The 21,659-nt window shown below is 35.3% G+C and overlaps 2 protein-coding genes across 2 annotated transcripts in view; one reads left to right on the forward strand and one right to left on the reverse strand.

The window, feature by feature from the left end:
• The window catches only part of LOC149736908 (melatonin receptor type 1B-B-like), a 31,880-nt gene that overhangs the window by 9,940 nt on the left and 281 nt on the right, over nt 1–21,659 (reverse strand). Inside the window, exons 2-3 of the mRNA XM_089876245.1 lie at nt 12,609–12,724; nt 12,301–12,418 (exon numbers count right to left, since the gene is read on the reverse strand). The gene's annotated coding sequence lies outside the window, so the exon portion shown is untranslated. The remainder of the gene's footprint in view (nt 1–12,300; nt 12,419–12,608; nt 12,725–21,659) is intronic.
• On the forward strand, nt 1,902–21,544 carry LOC149736909 (uncharacterized). The gene is made up of 20 exons (XM_089876225.1): nt 1,902–4,754; nt 10,772–10,880; nt 11,107–11,167; nt 11,422–11,601; nt 11,970–12,072; nt 12,992–13,120; nt 13,386–13,477; nt 13,880–14,100; nt 14,427–14,576; nt 15,113–15,265; nt 15,610–15,783; nt 16,311–16,421; nt 16,688–16,818; nt 17,274–17,557; nt 17,745–17,824; nt 18,351–18,471; nt 18,642–18,746; nt 18,927–19,419; nt 19,713–20,362; nt 20,740–21,544. Exons 1-20 carry the CDS (start codon nt 4,640–4,642, stop codon nt 20,866–20,868), a joined length of 3,591 nt encoding a protein of 1,196 aa, XP_089732351.1. The 5' UTR covers nt 1,902–4,639; the 3' UTR covers nt 20,869–21,544.

Here is a 21,659-nt window from a genome sequence, read left to right on the forward strand (position 1 = left end):
AAAATAGAATGAAAAGGTGTCCCATCTTCCCCCACTCTACTTTATGTACGTTTCAACGCGAGCAGATAGGATGGAAAGTTTGCTCTGCCGAGCGCTCAACTCCTATTTTGTCACTCAGTTTAACAGAGATGGATTTACTCTGAAAGTTGAACCGTAACGACAGGGAGTGTTTTTCCGTAGCCACTGTACCGTGACCACGCTGTTGGTCGCTTGAGCGGCTTTCTTCGTGTCCTATTTTTACCGCGACCCTATTACTGGAACCCCTGCGGCTTATACACTTTATGAGGATAAAATTTATTGCTTTATAGTCTTTGATTCTTTTCGTAACTACATTATATGATGTCGCATGTTTTAATAGCGCAGTATACAAGAATATGTAGTTTGCTCCGAAAATGCAGTTTGCAAAACTTGATTTTATTTTTTTGTTTAGACCGGTTTCTTGTCAAAGTTAAAATCTGTTTGTGGTAAATATAAATTAAGCGCAACGTCTTTCAGTGCGCCTGTTAATTTTTTCTGGCGTGTGGCCAAAATAAACAGAGTTCAGATAAAACGCCATCAATTTTCTTTTGCAGAATCCAATGCCGAGCCTGGTACACTGAGACTAGACTTCCGTTGAAGAACTGAAGAATCGAAGACAAGTTTACGGCTGAGCACTGCGTGCAAAGCGCGAACAACATGGGGCGAGAGCCATCCAAGAAGAACAGTAAGCACAATCGCCACGATGACTATAGTTTCGCTCCAGGCCATAGCGAACCAATGAAGCAGAGCTGTCCCGATTCAACGCGCGTCGATGTTTCAAAACAAGCGTAGCGAGACTCTATTCAGTTGTGTTTGTTAAACAGAACTAAAGGATAATGATAGCCAAGCTTTTGTTAAAATACAAGAGGAACAGCCTTTTGTAACGATAGGCAGCGTTAAGTTAACACGATAGTTTTAATTGTGGTTTGCATTGATATGTGCAATTAAAAACACGCTACAGTTGTTTTGCATTTAAAAATGCTAACAGCAGTGTTGGCGCCTAGTTAATGTTACCAAATTTTACAGAGTAAGCAAAAAGGCAAGTTCATGCAGTTTCTTTTAGGTCGGTTCAAAAAATATACAATTACAACAAATATAAGAACACGTCATTTCGTGTTAGAACACCAGTCGAAATAAAGGAGTACGGAAGTTGTATTTGAGTGACAGTTCATAAGCTACACTTTAAGTAGAATTGATTAGCACATTTTTGGGCATTGCAGAAACTTGGTGGTCGCGTTTCTACTACCAGATACTTTGATGTTTATTTCCCTGTGGGAAACTTAAACGTTTCTATATGAGGGTGAATGTGTGTTTTGCGGTAAATCCATGCACCTTATGCCTACTGTCAAGTTACGAGTATATTGTAGGGGTTTATTATTAGCTTATTTTAGCAATAGTTGTATAGCGCTGATTCCGTCACCGTTTTTCATTGCATTTATATATCAAGTATCTCCAGTAACGTAACAGCAATGTTGCTGACTGTGTGAGGCATACACGACTTGTAACTTTCGCGGGCTTAGTTTAGGAATGCGGGGAATTGTCTCTTGAGATTACTATGGCATATACAGTGAAGAGAGAGCTGGAGATAACCGGCAAGATTTGTAAGCATTTCTCCCGCCGGCATTTGTACATAGTGAGTCATTGAAACTTTAACTAACGCGTTGTTCTTTCTATTTAAACAGCTACGAACGACCGGGGTGTAACTTTTTGTGTTGCGAAATCGTGTATACGTGTTAGGGCCTTTAAATTTAAGAGACTGAGTAATTTAATGTTATGACCGCTGTGAGTTTTATTACTTCATTAATTTACGAAGACTTCTATTTAATATTACAGCATGATGAGCGCTTGTTCATGTTTATGAGAAAGTAAGGTGATATATTGGCTATAGGTTTTAAGATAATCAAGCTAATTGAATATAAAGGGACAGAGGTTAAAACAGTGATCGATACAACATGGTTTACGAAGTCTATTCTTTTAGCGCGTACATAACAAGTGCATTATGCCAATTTATTTGGGCTGACTTTTCATGCAACCATCGTTGGCTGGCACGACCTAACTATTAAGTTACATATTTTAAAAGGGGTTTATCCACTAGGTTGAGGTGTAATACATTAAAGACAAAGTTGTTCAGCCTAAGAGGTACATTGTGCGTGGATCAAGTTATTGCTTTTGTACGGCCGATATGGTTGGTAAACTGATAGTGGGTTTACTATATCGTTGTGTAAACACAGCGCACCATACAGAAGTTGTATAGCAGAACTATTAAATAACGTATGACCTCAAGGTCTTTGATTCCTTTCTACAAATTTAGAAAACAAGTTTTATTCGTGTTGACTTTACCGATAGTGTTGTATTTGCTTTCGAGGTTTATGCAAATTTCCGCAAGGCTGTAAACAAGATAGGAGTTGGAGTTTCTTAGAGTCTTATCTGGTTACATGTTTTAGGGAACTCCTGGAGTGTTCATTAAGCAAAGTCAGCGAATTCGAGTTGTTTTGAAGCTAGTTAACACGAAAAGTAAACATAAGAGGAGACCTTTGCAAACTGAAACTAATAGCTGAGATTGTAACTTAATGCTCACCTCTTAAAGTTTATACTTTATAACATACAATACATTTATTCTTGCCTTTTAATTGTATATACACGATATATTTTATTTATCTCCACCAATGCAATAACTAGAGACATGTATACTTATTTAAAATTATTGAAGCTATCGGATTTAAACGCCAGTCGTTAGCATGGTATATTGGGAACTAAGGTCGGATTAGTATAGAACACAAATAAACAAATGAAAAAGTTGCAAAACGACAACAACTAAATACACCTTGTACCCAATATAAAAACGTATTGGAAAAAATGTGGCCGTTATAACAAAGCATATGCTTATTATATAACGAAGAAATTGCGGTCGTATGAATGGGCTATATAAGTTACATTCACGCCTAGACGTGTAACTTGGTTTGTAGCCTGAGTTCTATTGAACCAATAGGATTTGGGGTAGCCATTAAATGCTATAATTATGCGGCAACTGTGTTTCGCTGAACGCTGGGGGGAATAACAAAGGGTATATGGGTAGTCATAAAGTTTAAGCAGCACTGCTGTAGTCGTAAGCGTGATTTGGCGAATATCCACGTTCGGACTTGTCACTACTTCAGTTAAAAGATTAATCTCGTCTCATTGTGTGTTAGACAAACTTTGCAAGGAGATAATACTCGTGCGTACAAACAAAAGACGAATCTTTATCTGTGCAAACAAACCAACTCCGTGCTAAGTCGCGAACGCTCGTCGGCCTAAGTGGTTTTAACAGCGATATACAAGTGAGCTCATGACGCTTAATTTGACCAGCTTTGATGATAATAGTGGTTCGTATTCAATATTGATAAAGTCGCACACTTAATTCTAACTTTCAGAAAACGTTATGTCTCTGAGTCATATAGTAGGGTGGGGGAAGATGAGACACCTTTCATTTTATTTTCCTCACGACTTCCAGAGACCGTTGTTAATTCTTTAAACGCGATTATAATATACAGGATATTCGTATAATATGTGCTATAGGTATCATCCTGTCTTCTCCCACTCTACTACTATATATACATATATATATATATGTGTGTGTGTGTGCGGAGTTTACACGTCATAAGAGTACGAGACTACGAGTCATCATTATATTGCTTTGGATTTACACGAAACTCTCATAAATTGTTCCTGTTTAAATAATACATCCAAATTCATGGTACATTTAATTAAATTTTCTCAATTGAACGTTTTCTCTTCACCCTTTGCTGCCAAAATATCTCGCGCAAGTTGACTAAGTAGGCTAAGCGGAGATAATACGCCGAACAATTAATACTGTTGGCCAACAATTCATTTCGCTAATTCCGCTTTCGTACAGAAAACAATGTTTTTCGAAAAGGAGAACAGGTACTTTACACTTTCAGTATACTGCTGGCAACAATGACGTGTTTATACAGTAGTCTGGGGTAAAATGAGACACCTTTTTTCGTCTTATATGGTAGTAAACAAAGATTTTAACAGTAGTCTATATGGGAGTCGAGATAATACGGTTTTATAATTCTTTGAACGTTCTTTATTTACTACCAAATGGGAAAAGAAATGGAATAAAAAGGTGCCCCATCTCCCCAGCACCTTGCTTTATATTTATGGATGTGGTTTTTCTGGACATGCTTGCATAACCTTCGAGAAGAACTAAACAGGGAAGTTGCGGCACGCGTCAACATATCAGTTCCCGGTTCCTGCTTTGCTGTAGTTAATTTAGTTCGGAAGTTTAGACCAATGTCCCGAAGGCGTTTTGCAGTCTGAACCAAACAGAAAAACAAGAACAGTTTATTACCGGAACGAAACTCCCCGGTTCCTGAAAACGAACAAACAGTTCTGCGAACATTTTAAAAGCAAATAACGTGGTGTTTGCAAAGTAGTGGAAAAAGTTGGAGGGTAGGGAACTAATATAATTCCTGGACTATAACATTTTAAATTGGATAAAAATAATTTTGTATTTTTTCTAGATTTTTATGCGTTAGCTGTGTGTTACGTTTAATTTGTAAAATATGTTGAAAGAATCGGAATGAAAACTTTTTAGTGTAAAGTCAAGAAATAAGCAGCCATGGTTTACAAAGTGGTTACTCTCAAGTCTATTCTGGTGTGGCTCCAGTTTTACATGAATGTGATTGCATCTATACCTGAAAATATATCACCCACCAGCGTCTACAGTCGAAAAAGTAAGTACCTTTTAACCATTAGTTATATAGTAGGGTGGGGGACGATGGGACATCTTATCATTCTATTTTCTCGTCAAATTTAATAGTAAAGAAAAAATTCAAATAATTGTAAAACCGTATTCTTACGACTACTATAGTCCGTTGTTAATTGTTTAAAACACGGTCAGAATATTTGAATACTTTGTGCTAAAGGTGTCCTATCTTCCTCTACCCAACGTCGCCCCTACCCTACTATATATTCATAGAACGTGTCCGCTATTGAGAAATTCTCCACGACGTGTTTAACCACGAACCCCAAACTGCAAATTTTGATGATTGGCACCGCGAATATATCCACGTTTATTCAAAAATTCGAAATAGCTTGCAAAGTAAATTTCTCCTACACGCATGATCACATATATAGCCAACCGAGATTTTCCCAAAGCGTATATTCTATCATTTATATCGTATTGCTTATAATTTAAATGTAAGAATAAATGTGTTTACCAAAGTTTCTTTAAAGTTTAGTTGCCCGAAAACTTATTTGTGTCGCGAAGCGCCGGGGGCCGAAAAACATCTCATTATAGACGTGCGTGATTAAAACAGACACTGTATCAATTCAAAATAAATCCTGTAATTACTTAGCTGTAATACGCAGGCTTTCAATCCTTAACTGATTTAATTTTAAAGCCCCTTCATGTTTTTGAAACCAGCTGTTCCGAACAAAGTTGATTTAATTGAATTATAATTCAAAATTAGACTTTATTCCGTATCGTAGTAATAATTATTTAGTACAATCACAAAGGGTTTATAATGTACTGTATTTATTGCTGTTACAGGATGTAATCTTACAATTATTACCTTTATAATTAGTTTAAATTAAACCACTGATTGCAGCTTAAACCCTAAAGACCGATATAGAACATTATGTATATTGCTACGGTTATTGCGGTGGATATAATTTTGCAGGTGGAGTTACATAGGCAATCGTAGACTTATAACATGGCTTACTGTACTACAGTAGTGTACTATATAGTAGGCTGGGGAAAGATGGGTCATCTTTTCATTCTATTTCCATGTTCCATTTGGTAGTAAGCAAAAAAACAATCAAAAAATTATAAAACTATATCTTCACGACCCCCATAGACCGATGTTAATTGTTTAAAACACGATCAGAATGCTGGGATATTATGTGCTAAAGGTGTCCCATCTTCCCTCACCCTACTATAATATAATTAATACTACTATAATATACGGTAATTAATATAATAAGCAGGGAGGTATTAATATTAAGATACAAACCTAAAACACTAAACTTGTGAAAAATAAATCCCATATTAAAACAAAAGCGTTAGATCACATTGGTGTATTTAGGCCTATATACTATCGTATTCATCACGCCTATATCGACTATGACTTGTTGCGGTTACATTCGTGATATTTTCAGGTAAATCTTACTCCTAAAATATAAATGCCAAAGGTGTTTTGACGAAAAATTAGCAAACATTTCAAAACGAGACACCTATTTTCGCGAGGCCGGTTTGTCGTGCATGAAAACTCGTCTGTATATGATTTACTTGGCTGTTTATTCCTCGGGGCAAAGCATATGAAACCCATTTTCAGTCATTTTTATCCACGCTGAATCAAGATAACATCAGTGTTTTGCATGCGCCTAACTCCGTATAATGGGAAAATTGTATTAATATCAGCTTTTATTAAAAACTGTGGTACATAAATGCGTAGTTTAAATCAAAACTTTGCCGCAAAAAGTGCGCGAAAAAATGTCCAGAAAGAAAGAAGTTATCGGTATAAAGGCGATTTATAATTGAAAACCCAATGTATTTAATGGCACGGGGGCCTTTTTACAATGTGCGTAGGCCTATATATTGATTAGCGCAAATATAGCATGTGTTAAAGTAATACATAGATACGTAATCACGTTTTTAAAATGTTTAATAAACCACCAAACTTTCTAAAAGTAACTTTAGGTCTCGGACACCAAAGTTGTAACAGGGGGGTTTCCAGTTGCTGACAAGCAAGTTTAAAACTGGGAAAGTTTTTTCATTTACTGTAAACAGTTAAAAACATGAGGTATATAAACTAAATTTCGGAGACTAAGTGCATTAAAATATAAGATATTAAATCTATCAGATTTGAAACTTATCTTCGCGACATTATTGTAATAAGAAGAAGAAATATCAACGATTTAGATTTTTATCAATAAAATTATGTTTTAGGGGTACGAATAAAGTCGTTTTACACGAATCATGAATTGATACTTTTGTATTTATGTGTGTCATGTACTACGTGTATGGCTAGACGTTATAATCGATTAGATTTAACTTGCTGGTTCAAAATTGGGTGTTTTTGTTCAAGTTTGGCTTATTTGTAGCCTGGTGCTGCTCAACCGTCAATTAACTGGAAATTGTCCAACAGTGAAAGTTTCCGGGCTTTTAATTTGGTAAACACTGCGAGTGCTGTACTTGTTGATAAAAAACATCAACGGTCTGTTGTGACTTTTGTAGCCAGCTTCCGTAGCCCACAAGCGTCCTGTATAATATCAGGTTTAACACCAGACACTGGGCCGTCTACGCACTAGACAGCAGACCCATTCTCGACTGCCGGTTAAAACTTTTAGGGCTAGGCCAAAGTTTTGCTACTTTACAAATTTCTGGACTGCTGTAGTCGAATTTTTGGGCTACGCAAAGTCTCTAAAAATTGCATCGTTAAAAAAAGTTTACTTTTTAAGGAGAACAAACCATGAAAACATGATTCACTTTACAGGCATCAGACATAACTTTAAAATGTTGTCAAACGTTGTATCATGCGGTAGAAAACGTATAAAGCAACAACACCTACGGAAAATTTCACATTTTTAGTCGATATTAAACACATACCACGAAAAACATGATTCATTTCACAAAAATGCGATCTATTTCCAAATTCAAAAAGTTACCATATATGACCTACTTATTCCCAGGAACCGTTAAAACTTTTAAGCTCAAATGTTGTAAACTGCGAGTTTACAAAACCTTGACTGCCACAGCCAGAATCTAGGGTTTCGCTTACATTAAAGTTTACACCGTTAGTTTTCTTAATATTAAGAATGCGTGACGACTAGGTTATAGAGCTAGATTCCCATTACTTTAACACTTTATAAAATGATACAGATTTTACGCTTGAAATAGGGTATTCTGTGTGGCACCCTTGAGACTGGAGATGAGTAGATACATAGTAGGGTTCATTATATAGCGCGTGTAAGTTCGTCCGAATTGTATGTATGTGTTTATACCCTTGCGTTGCTTTTGTATACCTATACCACCCTCTAAGCGAGCTCCAGCTCTAAATTACACCCTTTCAAATTTACCGGTTGCGTGAACAATACAGTTATATTACCATAATTTCAACGAACTGTTGGGTTTATATTGTATTGATAAGCGTTATTCATGCTTAAACATATTTTATTATGGTTTAACATCTTCTATCAGGTTCCTAAAACAAGGACAGAAATCGATTTCAAAAAAATCTTAATTTTACGGCTCAAATATTGACACTCATTTAAGTTAACATACGGGCGTTTATTTTAACATGAAAATCCTAACTTTAGATGTCAACGTATAAAACGATAACACCTATACGCTAAATGAACATTTTTTGCTGATTTTTGAAACACCACAAATATATTGATTAATTTCAAACCCATGCGGTGATCTTTTAAATTAGAAAAGTGACTTTGACCTACAAAAGTTAACAACGAGGCATTGTCGATTATTACAGCCATCTATTGCATTACTTGCGCAAATTTACCAATAAAATTGAATAACGAGGCTTGTTACGAACCTAGGTAAATAATGAATCCCGTCTCGATTTTTCTTCAATTTTTTACGTCATGATTAAGACTGATGTAACACACTAATGACTCACTTAACGCTGTATTGATCATGAGTTAACATTGTTACGCAACACAAATGATGACGAGATTTAGATCCCGTTAAAATTTTCTCCTTCACAAATTTGCGGTCGTCTCGAACAGAAGGAATTGAAACTCGAAGGTGCCAGGTTCAAGTTTCAGCGCAACCAGATATCCATAAATATTGCATGTAAATACATATAGTAGGAGGAGAGTAGATGGGACACCTTTTCGTTCTATTTTCTCGCCCCATTTGGTAGTAACAAAAAACGTTCAAAGAATTAAAAAACTTTATCTTCTATATACCGTTGTTAAATGTTTAAAACACGATCAGGGTGTTTGGATATATAGTGGTTAAGGTGTCCCATCTTCCCCCACCCTACTATATCTAAAGGAGAGATGGGACACCTTTTTTATTTTTTCGTCCCATTCGGTAGTAAACAATGATCACTCAAAGAATTATAAACCGTGTGACTGCCATATACCGTTGTTTATTATTTAAAACAGGATATTTGTATATTATTTGTTAAAGGTGTCACGTCTCACCCCACCCCACTGTATTACAAAACAGCTCTTATTACAGTAAACAGTAATAATGTTCCTGTGAAATGTTGTGTTGTATAAATATAATAACGAGGGTTTACAAATATACATATTTGGAAATTATTAGTGGGTCACGCGGTGTAAGGATGCTGTATGTAATATTAGTTGCCAATGTTTAACCTTGCCCTATATCAATACATTATTGAGACGACCGACAGCGCCCATTAAGCTGCTATAACCTCAATTAAATAATGACCGATAACCACCCACGGTGAGCCTCGAACCCAAAAACTCTTCCCTCAAAACGCTGGCTCTACCATTGAGTCAACCTTGAAAAACCGCGTATAAAACAGTCCACTCCTTTATCTATTAACGTCTTTCGGAACCCAGTTGGAGCGAAAAGATGGCGCCTCGTATGATTAGTTGGTAATCTCAACCCCAGCGCACTCCTCGACCGTAAACTTTGCTCAAGTGTTAAAACCCATGCGCTTTCGGTTTTCTGACAGCGTGCACTTGACAGGTTAAAGGGGATAATGGGGTAGTTTGGGGTTTTCTAATTCGGAAATTACATTTACACGTCGTCTGGCTTGTTCGTATACATGTTTTGACTCACAGTCTAGTCTTCAGCTAAATAGGTCTGGATACTAAGATGAACTGCAACGTAAACATGAATATAGTAAGGTGGGGGGAGATAGATACCGTTAGCGCATAATGTCCCACATTTTCTAATCGTGCTTTTACCAATTAACAACGCTGTTTTAGATTTGCGAGGATAGGGGTATATAATTATGTAAATACTCTTTGTTTGCTACTAAATGAGCCGATAAAAAAGAAATTAAATTTGGACCATCCCCAACCTACTTTATATGTTGCTAAAGAGCGGGAATCTGCATTCAACAACGCTTAAGACAAGATAAATACCACAATACGACAAACTGTAACTAATTAAGCGCATTCGTTTTTTTCAAATAAACAACAAATTTAAAAGTATGTTACTTTCGACTAAAATATAAAAGATCTACAATCGAACTTTATCAAGTCACAAACACTTCAAACTACACTTTCAGAACGGACCTTATCTCGCATGCTATTGTTGTTTTATCATTCAGAGTATTGAACGCCGTTAAACTGTCTTGTTACAATAAAAGCACAAATAACGCTAGGGTTAATCAACACAAACACGCACGTACGCGACGAATAATTGCTATTATGGTTTAGACTTTAAAGTTTAAATCCTCGGTAATGGTTCTGCAAAATCCCTCAAACGCTTTCTTAAAGACTGTATGGTAAAATGTTGATTTGCTATTACCGCCTGGTGAATTCCCTTCACAGGAAGTAAGGGAATCCCAATTAACAAAGTAGGGAAAGTACCGCGGTTTTCCCATTCGCTAAACATAAAAGAAAATTGAAACTACGCTGCGTTTTAATAGTGTATATACGGCCATAGATACCTAAATAGGTATCTATGATACGACTTGCTGACGTACGCGAATATCAAAGCAGTAAACTGTTACCTATGCAACATACCGCGTATTTTCCTTCCTATTAACATGAAGAAGTGTACTTAATTCCACTTTATTTGCAGATACAAGTATTTATCCCGCTTTTATTGGAGAAGGCACCAATACCAATGTATCTTTACAACATGTGCAAGGGGTTACCAAGATTGGAGATTTCTTTTTTATATTTGCAAAGTAAGAATAAGAAATATCAATGTAATGTTAGTCAACCAGGACTGTACCATATTCTCTTTGCATTTATTCCAATGATTTAAAGGCTAATGTCTGTTTAACAAACTGGAAACGCAAATAAGGAGTATGATAGTGTTAGCACAAGTAGAATCAGCTACATGTAGGCTATATGTATGTTGATACAGCTGCATTGCCATAGAACATAAGCTTTACAATTCTGTTTTTCCAGAGACCACATCTTCACTATTGATATGCGTGAAGTAAATCAAACACAATTCCATTTCTCACATGTAAGTTATGTTGTTATATGTACTATAAAACCGAGGAGCATGTACATTTTTATAAAATAGCCGACTCAATTGCTACACACAAGAACATAATCCGAATAAAGGAATTTCTGCCTATCAATACATGTCCGAATAGATTTAGAAACTCGATAACTATGAGTATGGGAGTGGCAAGTATTCATAATTCACAAAATCCAAGTTCCCACTCAAATTCACATACATAACCATATCAATCAGTAACATTGGTAATTTCACAGGTGTTTGATTGGGCATCCACTAAAGATTCAAAAAACCTTTGTCTCAAGAAAGGCATGCCCTCAGAGAAGTGTCATAATTATATCAAGATGATTGCAATGGTTCAAACAATAAATGGGAATTCTAAGAAACTTGTGACTTGTGCGACTGAGAGCTTTCAACCAATGTGCAAATATCTTAAGGTAAACTGATGTTTAAGAAGACACCTATGTTATAACTTGGTAGTGGGCATGAGGTGCATATAAATACACCATGTGTGTATGGTGAATAAAAATAAACCCATGTTATTACTCAACAAATTTTGTATCAATAGACCATCTGTTTCTTGAAAATATGCCTGTTTTAAAATATGTAACTTGACAGTAGGTAAGAGGTGTATGAATATATCAATTGTGTCTGGTAAGATAAATAACCTTCCTGAATACTATCAGCGTCTTACTTGCCTGAACATTTATGTATTCAAGATCTAAAACACATAATAAACAATTCTAAATCTGGTTCTGTTTAAATATAATTACGTTATCTCATAATTCCCATTGTGTTATCACAGATGGATGAGGAAGGCAACTTAACTGACCTTGGTGAAAGTTTTAGAGGAACATTGACCTGTCCATATGATCCAACTCGTAGTTATGCCAGTCTTTTACTTCCAGGTAAATATGTTGGTGTATTTAAGCTATACAAGATTTGCACGATATACAATCTGCCAATTTGTTACTGCATAAATGATGGAGTTGTTTTGTGGGTGAGGTCCTACAGTGAGGCACGCCATTATACTAGGGACTTGGGCCACAGTAAGCACAATATGCTCGAAAAGGGTTACATTACTGCTGATCAAACTTTTTGCAACATAATATTTATGGTAATGCAAAACTACTTACATATTTTGTGTTATCCATGTGTTATGTTTTGTAATATAACCCTTGGGTGTGACTACCCCACACCTCATGTCATGCTTCATGTGCAACAGAGTGCCAATGCTTCAACCCCTTAGTTTGCCTGTCCCCAGAATAATAATGTTAAATATATATATATATAACCCTTGTTAAGTTTGTTTGTTAGTTTACAATATGTTTACCAAATGGTTAAAAAACAACTCCCACAATTGTGGGCGTTTATATATAATTACAATAGTTTCAACGCATTTTCTCCACATATTTAACTTGTTTTTGCTGCTAATTAATGCTACCTGATTATCCAAAGCTTTAGTTCAGCAAACAGCTTATTTTCAATGATGCTTCTTAAATGCCTCAGGCTCACAAATAACACATAAGCCCGCAGAGTGACAACTTTCAATTACTTTTCCTAGAAGTTCATGGAGAAAGTTATTTACCACCTGTATCTTATACAACCTTATATTTCTGCATAGAATATGGCTAACTTTGTAATAGTTACATGAATAAAATATTAGGAACTATTTTATAATAATAAACTTATTTTTGGGGGGTTGCAAAATGTGTTTTTTTACTTTTTTTTGCTTTTCGATTTGGGTGTGATAAATTAACATTACAATATTTAAATACACAAACAAAGTTTTGCGTTTTTTTAAATTTTTATGCTAATCTTTTACAGATGGTCACTGGTACACTGCAACAGAAGCAGCGTTTGGTGGACATGATGCAGTTCTACACAGATCAAGTCTTATGAATGGAAACGAGGTTCGATTGCGAACAGAACAATCTCAGTCTTCATTATTTAAAGGTGGATATATTATATATATTTATATGAAGTTTTGTTACAGAATATTGTAAAGAAAATATTTAAATAAAGAAATGGAACAAAAAAGTACAATGACACCTTTAAAATGTTAGATATATAAATAATACACAGTGCCTACGTGAAGGTGACACTACAAGACAACTAAGATTCCCTCCAGTTATATTTTAGTAACCTCTGTTTGTATTCGTTAAAAGTTACATTATTTAAGATGGTCTCATTGTAAAAAGAAAAATATTTTTTGTTTTAGATCCTGAATACATCTCTTTAATTGAGGCTAGCCACCATTTGAATAAGATCTATGTTTTATTTAAAGAGACGGCAACTGAGGATAAATCTTATGTAAGTTGATAATGCATTGGGTTTTACATTAACACTACAGTGTTACAGCTGCATGACCTTTAACCTGATAAGTGACATGTTGCAAACAATAGTTAGAAGTTCAATAGCAATTGTTTGTCATAGATTGCATTGTTAAATATTTTTAAAGCCTTCTGTGAACAACTTTATTACAGCCCAGGTGACAAACTTTAAACAGTTTCAATATACTACTTACTATGATTTTAAACTATTAGCGCCATGCAGCCAAACTTGAAAACTTGAAACTTTTTAGCACAAACTTTTTTATCCCAAGTGATCTTTATTAGTTAGCATTGCGGTACGCCTGAGACTACATCATGTTGCCAACAGTTTGACAGACTTTACTATACACACCGTACATAACAAATTTGGTGTTCTTTATAGCAAACATACACACGGATTGGACAAGTGTGTAAGGGGGACGTTGGTGGTCAATCTGTTCTCAGAAACAAATTCACTTCATTTTTCAAAGTCCGGCTAAACTGTTCTCTCCCTGGGCAACCTCCTTTCTATTTCAACGAAGCTTCGGACAGCTCTGGGTTGGTTGCTGTTCACACAAGCAATGGATCAAAGAACGTGTTTTTTGTTGTGATGAACACACCAAGGTCAGTACATGGTTGGGTTCATTGGTAGAACAAGGATGAGTAAATATTATGACACATGCCACACTTGTAGTGTCACACCGTGTGATTAACATAATGATGTACAAAATGGGTAGCAGAATTCATTAGTCTATATTATAACTTGTTACATCTATGTGAATTTGGCCTGTGGTAGGCTATGTCGCTTTTTGGGGATAAACCAGGTCTCATGGCATATCCTGTCATAGTACCTCACCTATACAGAATGTAGTTTTTCCACTTCCCGTTGTAACACACAGATGACAAACAGATAAACTGTATAGTCTAACTAACTTTTATAATCTCAACAGAAACAGTGTACCAGCATCTGCTCTGTGCGTATTCTCAGAAGATTCAATTGAAAAATCACTAACTGGGAATTATATGGAGAAATATACAGATTCCAACTACATAACATACTGGGGTGAACAAACTCAATATCCAAAGCCTCATCCTGCTCAGTAAGTAATGGAAAGTATGAATGCGGAAAAACGTTATTATGTGTCAGAAAACTTTAACTTTCAATTTCATCAGGATAATATAAGGTATATGTTACATTATGCCTAGTAGCAGAACCGGCAGAACAGAAAATACTCTTTTTTTGGATTGCGTAGCAATCTGCACACACATCTGTATTCATGTGCTGCTTTCATATACCATGTTATTTATTCTTGATTATTACATTGCAATGATTTAATCAGTGTCAGGCAATCATTTCCATTGAGTTAATTGATAGCTATACACCATATGCAACAATTCGACACAAGATTATATGTAATTGATATAAATTACATTAAATGCATATTACTCTGTTGATAAAGTTTACGTGATATTTATTAAATATCAAGATCTTTAGCATTCTCAGACAATTTAAAAACCTGAGTGACATCACAATTCATATATATGATGTCAAAATAATGTACACTATTTACTTTATGCTACAAAATGTTTGAACAGTATCATTCAAGAGGTTATAAACTTTTCGTGACATCCACAGTTGTAGGAACCCTCCAGTGCCACGGAGTGACATGGACTTGACATTCATTCGAAAACATCCACTGATGCATGACAATGTAAATGCATGGAACTTAAAAAGCAACCACGGTGGAAGCCATGACGCCCTTCCCTTATTTACCAGGATGACAGAGAAGTAAGACCTATAGGGAATATAAGACACCTAAAGAGAGACACGTCTTTGTTCAGCAAGGAAACTAATCCCCGAAACGAGGGGATTTCAGACAGTTTGGACATAGGATTTTTTCACAACGGTAGACTTAGCATTGTCTGTTCTAAAAATAGCATCACAAAATTTTAAACTTTAAAAGTTTAGCTTTAAAGCTGCAGCTTTGCCAGAAGGATACTTTTTTTTCTTTAAAATTCAAATTAAAGATTATTGTACAGTCTGCCTTCTCATATAAAAAGTTTCCACTTAGCTATAAAACCAGCTATTACGTACTTGTTTTTCATCTTTTGAACTTGACATTTGGTTTCCAGAAACTTCCTGACCACACTCGCGGTGGATGTTCTGACTGATCGACGTAAGACCGTGGTTGTCATGGGAACGGAGGATGGGAAGATAATAAAAGTTGTGATCGACCAACACCAAAAGGTGAATGTGGTGGAAGAGAGAGAAGTCTTCAATGAGGAGAAATGCCATCAACAAAGCAGGTGTTGTTTCGCTGTTTTTCATGCATTGTTATGAGCGAGTGACTTTGCAGCGAAAAATTTGAATAACACCGAGTCTATAATAGCTTGCAGATCTTGCAAACATGTATCATGCAAATCACGGTTTTATGAGACCTGTTTTTTTAAAAGATATGATATCAAACTTCAATATTAATTTACTGATTATATTTTTTCGCTGTTAATTTTATGAAAAATGGTAAACCACCCAAAAACATGAATAAATACTATAAAAGAATACTGTAAGAAGCTTGAGAACCACAGAAATAAACATTTGAAGATAATAATGCTTGTCATTATTAACAATGTTAGATAATCCTGTGGTGATTGGCAAACATGAGAGCTCAGAAGCGATTATGGTCGAATTTTGAAGGATCTAACATTTTGACCTTTGCTATTTAGCAAGCGGGTGTGTTATCACAACACAAGCAAAGGCTTGGAGGGTTCTATGTTTGTTAAACAGCATTTGCAGCCAACTGCAGCAGCTCTCATGCAAAAATTTATTTCCACAGATCTATTCAAAAAATTGTGATAGACAAAGAGAGTGGGAACATGCTCGTACAGTTTGAAAGTTGTGTGGTTGCTGCACCACTGTGCCCTCTGCATAACACTTGTGTGCAAAGGTTAGTAATTAAAGTGTAAACCAGTATCAAGATAAACAAAGCAGATGAAACATTTGAAAAGAGTTTTGCCCATGGTTACTAGAAGACATTTAAAATAAACAGATCCAAAATAAAGTTTGCACATTTTTAGCTTTTATTTTAAAGCCTGTTTTGTATGGCCCAACCACATAAAAACAAAATCTAAAACAGCTTATAATGCAATATGTTACTTCTTTATGTTTAAAAGATATGTTTTTATTTTGACATCACATGTAATATTAAAACAGAACATGTTCTGCTGCAAGTGATCCTTACTGTAGTTGGAACAGAAACCTCCAGAAATGTCTATACACTCATTACCTTTCAACCTATTCAAGTTTTCATTATGACACTACACCCTGTAAAGAAGATACGGCTGGTAAGAATAATGCATAAGGTTAGATTGAAGATAAGATAGCATTGGATGGGGTCCAGCAAAGGATATCAGCTTACACAATCACAGCTAACTAGGTCAACAGAGATGCATTGTTTGTCTTGCACCAAGTTTTTAGAACAGATTTTCACACTGAGGAGTAAATTGATTTCTATCAGTGACATGAATTTACATAAAAATATATAAATTTAAAACTGATGTGCCATTCTCAATACATGTTGCGCTAAGTTTAAACTACCTATTTTACTCTGCAATCTGATACTTTTCATCAAAATAAGTATTATGTTAGCTACAAACCCAATGCCAAACATATGCTATTAAAATATACAACTTTATGCAAATGTGCTCTAGATTTTTATTCAATTTATCTAAATATTATTGTGAAAATACTGAAATATTTAAACATTATGAGTAACCGACTTTTATGAATCATTTTACAGGTGCAGCAGTTTTGGAAGTTCATAATCCTGATGAAGAACTTGTGACCAGTGACAACCATACAGAAACCCCAACAATCAACCCTAACATAACTGATGTAAAACCATTAGGTATCACCTTGCCCCCTAAAACACTGCTGGCATCAACCTCTCCTATGTTGGTGATTATATTAGCAATCGTGATTTTCTTTGTTGGTTTTGTTCTGGGAGCAGTCATTTGCTTCTTTAGAAGGAAGAAAAAGGGGAAAGAGAATTTCACTTTAGGGAAATTTAAAGCAACTGCAAATGTAAGTACTATATTTTTTTCATAACTTTTTGAAAAGAGATTTTAAAAAGTGTAATGAGTTACAACCAACAGAATTTACAATGTTGCAACATAAGGATACTTTGTTTTATTTATTCATTTATCAACTGTCATTAAGGTATTATCATATCATAAACAATATATATTTATATATATATACAATATATCAGGGAGGGAACCATATTGCCAAGGAAAGTTCAGATTACAACCAACAAAAGGTTTCACGGTCACGGCAACCAAGTGGTAATAGGTGAGACATAAACACAGCATTAACCAAGTCCTTACACTAACCTCATAATGTATACAGTCTTATGATTGTATATGCTACAGTGTAACAAAGTAAAATAGAAATCTCAAGGCCTATTTATAGCTGATTCATGAAATACAAGAATTACTTTTATGTGCGTGATTCATTTTTCAGGATATATTTTAAGCATTACATTTTATAATAATGTCTGGGTATATAACGTCTGTTTGTCTGGTGCTAATCTCTGAATTAAACACAGCAATAACCTTTAGTTTAAAATAAATTTATAAGTTTAACAGCCACAATTTTTAACTAATGCTTTTCCCAAACTTTTTATCTATTGCGTATTTTAGCGACTTATGTTGGCTGATCGTTGCTATCGTTTAGAAATAGGAGAGATAAATAAAAATTATGTTAATTTGGGGATATTCAAAGCATTACAATAATGTCTGACTATGTAACTCTTATAGTCACATTTCTGCATTGATACATGAAAAGTACAGTTTTAATTTAAATTGATCATTTAAAGGCAAAGTTCTGGTCGGGATCCTCGAGGAAGTGACTACAGGGGTAGCAGAAGTGACGAGGAAGTTTTCGACAAATCAGAGCTGCCCGTTATTGACCAACCCACCAATCACAGACAGAAAAAGGTTTGAATACATTTTAAATTTTTATATTTTCAAATTGTGCTTTCAAATGTTAGAATTATACAAAAGTTTAGTTAGAAACATAACTTTTAACAGATGTGGTTCATCTATTTTTACCTAAATGACTAATTAACAAACAGTGCTTATTATTTATGGTATTTACCAATTCCCAGATGATGTCAACCAGTAGTAGCCAAGGTGGAAGACAAGCAACACGAGCTTCTAAACATTCAACTGGATCTAATGGTGTTGAACATGCCGAACAACAAGAAAGTCCAGTGAGTAATAATTGCAAAATGAACTAACAAAAACTAAAACCTGAGTTATAGGTTGGGAAGGGTAGAAGGTTATTAGAGAACGCTAAAAAAACTATATGTACATAGTTTTCTAAATTTAAGCAATCTATAATATAAATTCAGATGTGCAGAGTTGAATAAAAGTTTTGTGTTTTATTTTAGACACAGCAAGATTTCTATGATGCACAGTTTGTCCGCCAGTTATCAAATGGGAGCGGCCACAGTCTTGAAATGACCAGCCCCCTTGAAAATGAGGCATTTGCTCCAAGTTCTCCACACAAAATGTCCCGGGTTCCACCTAACAGATCCACCTCATTCCAAGCCCCACCACTTTACCGAACATACAGCGTCGATCAACCAAATACAATCGGCCACCCGCGACAAAACCGCCGACCAATCGCGCGCCAGCATTCACTCCAAGTGCAGCGGAACCCACAGCAGGCAATGTTTAACCAGCCACCAATCCAAATGGGTCAATTCCCACAGCAACAGACTATGCCACACCCTGCTAATGGTCAAGGGTGGATGGTACAAACACCAAACAGACAGAAGCCAAACGGGAAACCTTTCGATCAGCGTCAAATGACTCACAGTCTTGATAGAAGACAACTACAAAAGGGACAGAACCAATATATGAAAGAAGGACAAATGATGGGTGAGTAATGATAGAGTGCAGGTTTCTAAAATACAAACAGTAATTTCTTGGCCTACTAGTTAGCAAATAATATCTCAATAACATTTAAATCACTATACAAAAAGTTTGAAAACTACCCACTTTATAAGCACATGTTATTTCACACTGCTTTAATATAGATACAAAATATAACTAAATCTTGTATAAGCTTTCAAATACTAATTATTTCTAAATATATTTTAACATTGCTGAATAGTCTGGCTCATATATTAAAGAATGTAACATGTAGTTAGACCTAAACAATGTGCTTTCAGTTCCAACTACACCAACTGGATACTCCATACCCCACCATCGAAAACGTTATGTAAGTGAACCAGGTAAAAGTGCAATTTCCCAATCTCACATGCAAATGTCGCAACCAACTCAATATCAGTCAATACAAGAGGAACAAGAGCCTTTTATTCCAAGCAATTCAGCAGCTGACAGTGAAAAAATGCGCAGGGAACATTTATCGCTTAATGTGCTGCCAGTATACGAGCAAGACCCGAACGCAGCTGCTCAAAATCTTGTCAAAACTGCCCCAGCAATGATCCAGGACCAATTGGAGCCTTTGTTCACAATTCCTGGAGTGAGACAGTACCCTGGTAGATACCCAACTCACTCGAACCCAGGCACCCCTATGCGAGAAGCTCCCCCACAAATGTTTGAAGACATGAACGGGGATCAATATAAACGACATACAACTTTACCGAACAAACCAAAGCCCAAAATAATTCCAACGCAACAAATGCAGCAAATTTTGAACCGAGAAACTCCACAGCGACCACAAGTGTTAAATTTAAATCAAAACAATTCGCTTCAACCTGTGCTACAAAGCAAATCGAGTCCAGCAGTGACACCTAGTGATGGAAGGCCAGCTTTTCCAAACACACAAAGAAATCGACATAGCAGTGGAAAAACACAGGTACTGCAGAAAATGTTACGAATAATATGTCTACCTTTATCATGAATTCCAACATTTTTTTAAAATCTACACAGACGAAAATAACTGAGATTAAATTTAAAAAATGTTTAAAATAGCAAGAATTTTTTAGTTTTAAGACTCCCACATATATGGCAAGTATTAGGTTTTCCTTTGAGAAGAAAAAGATGTAGGCTACTAACTTGACTAATATGAATTAAACAATATAAAAATAAGAATCTAAGGTAATGGGGCAACTATCAAATATGACCCCTAGGTCATATATCGTCTTTTGCCCTCACTCAAGAAGACAAAGATGTTATAGGCCTATAACCATGAAGGTACTTATGACTCACTAAAGCCATTCATTTCCATCACAGCTGACTCCATCATCACCAGTCAAATCAATCGTCCCCATTAACTTTACCACAAACAATAACCAGAACAACGGGAATGGCCATGTTGGGTTAAAAGCAAGGAAACCGTCTGGTGAAAAACAGCACCAGTGATCCAATGCAATATTTTGTTTTTACATTATTTGTGATTATTGTAAATCCTGCTTGCTTTAACAAAGCGTATGTTTTTGCTTTTAACGAATGTCGTATCTTTTTGACATTAGCGTAATATTTTATTCTTACAATAATTCACCTAAAGTTCATTTACTTTTTACAGCCGCGCCATATATTTTGATATCTGTTTTTCATACATTCGTATACCAAAGCTAAATTTGATCCTGTTTTATTGCGTCACATTGTTAAGTTATAACACCTTTCATCTTGTTACAAAAGATATAAAAAGGAAAATTAATTTATAATAATATTGGAATTTCACAAGGGCATTATAATTCATCAATTTTTTTATAAACCTTACCTCTGGAAATAGAACTTTATTTACAAAAAAAAGGCCAACTCCCTAAAATATATCCAACTGTTTATGCCTCTGTCGGTGCCTTTTTTCCCAGTTTAAATCCCCTTATGCCTCTATTTGTAAACATTGTTTTTAGACTGTAAATTTGCTGTGTGTCCTATCGTGCCCCAAAATACCAGTCACAGTTGTTTATTGTTTGCACTTAACCGACTTTTGTTTCTTGCCGTTAACATTTGTCAAAAGTTTCCAATATTTCAACACTGCCAACTTAACACTGAAATGTTATTTCATGTTTTAAATAAAATTGAATATACTAAATATTGTAGGTGACCGTTTTTTAAAACTTAACTTTAGTTATATTTTACACTGCAAGACTGATTTTAGGGATAGTTATAGCAAGTTTAGAAAACTCTTTCTATTGGTTAATAACTAA

Source organism: Ciona robusta, chromosome 4, assembly GCF_009617815.1.
Source record: "Ciona robusta chromosome 4, ASM961781v2".
Classification (NCBI taxonomy): Eukaryota; Metazoa; Chordata; class Ascidiacea; order Phlebobranchia; family Cionidae; genus Ciona; species Ciona robusta.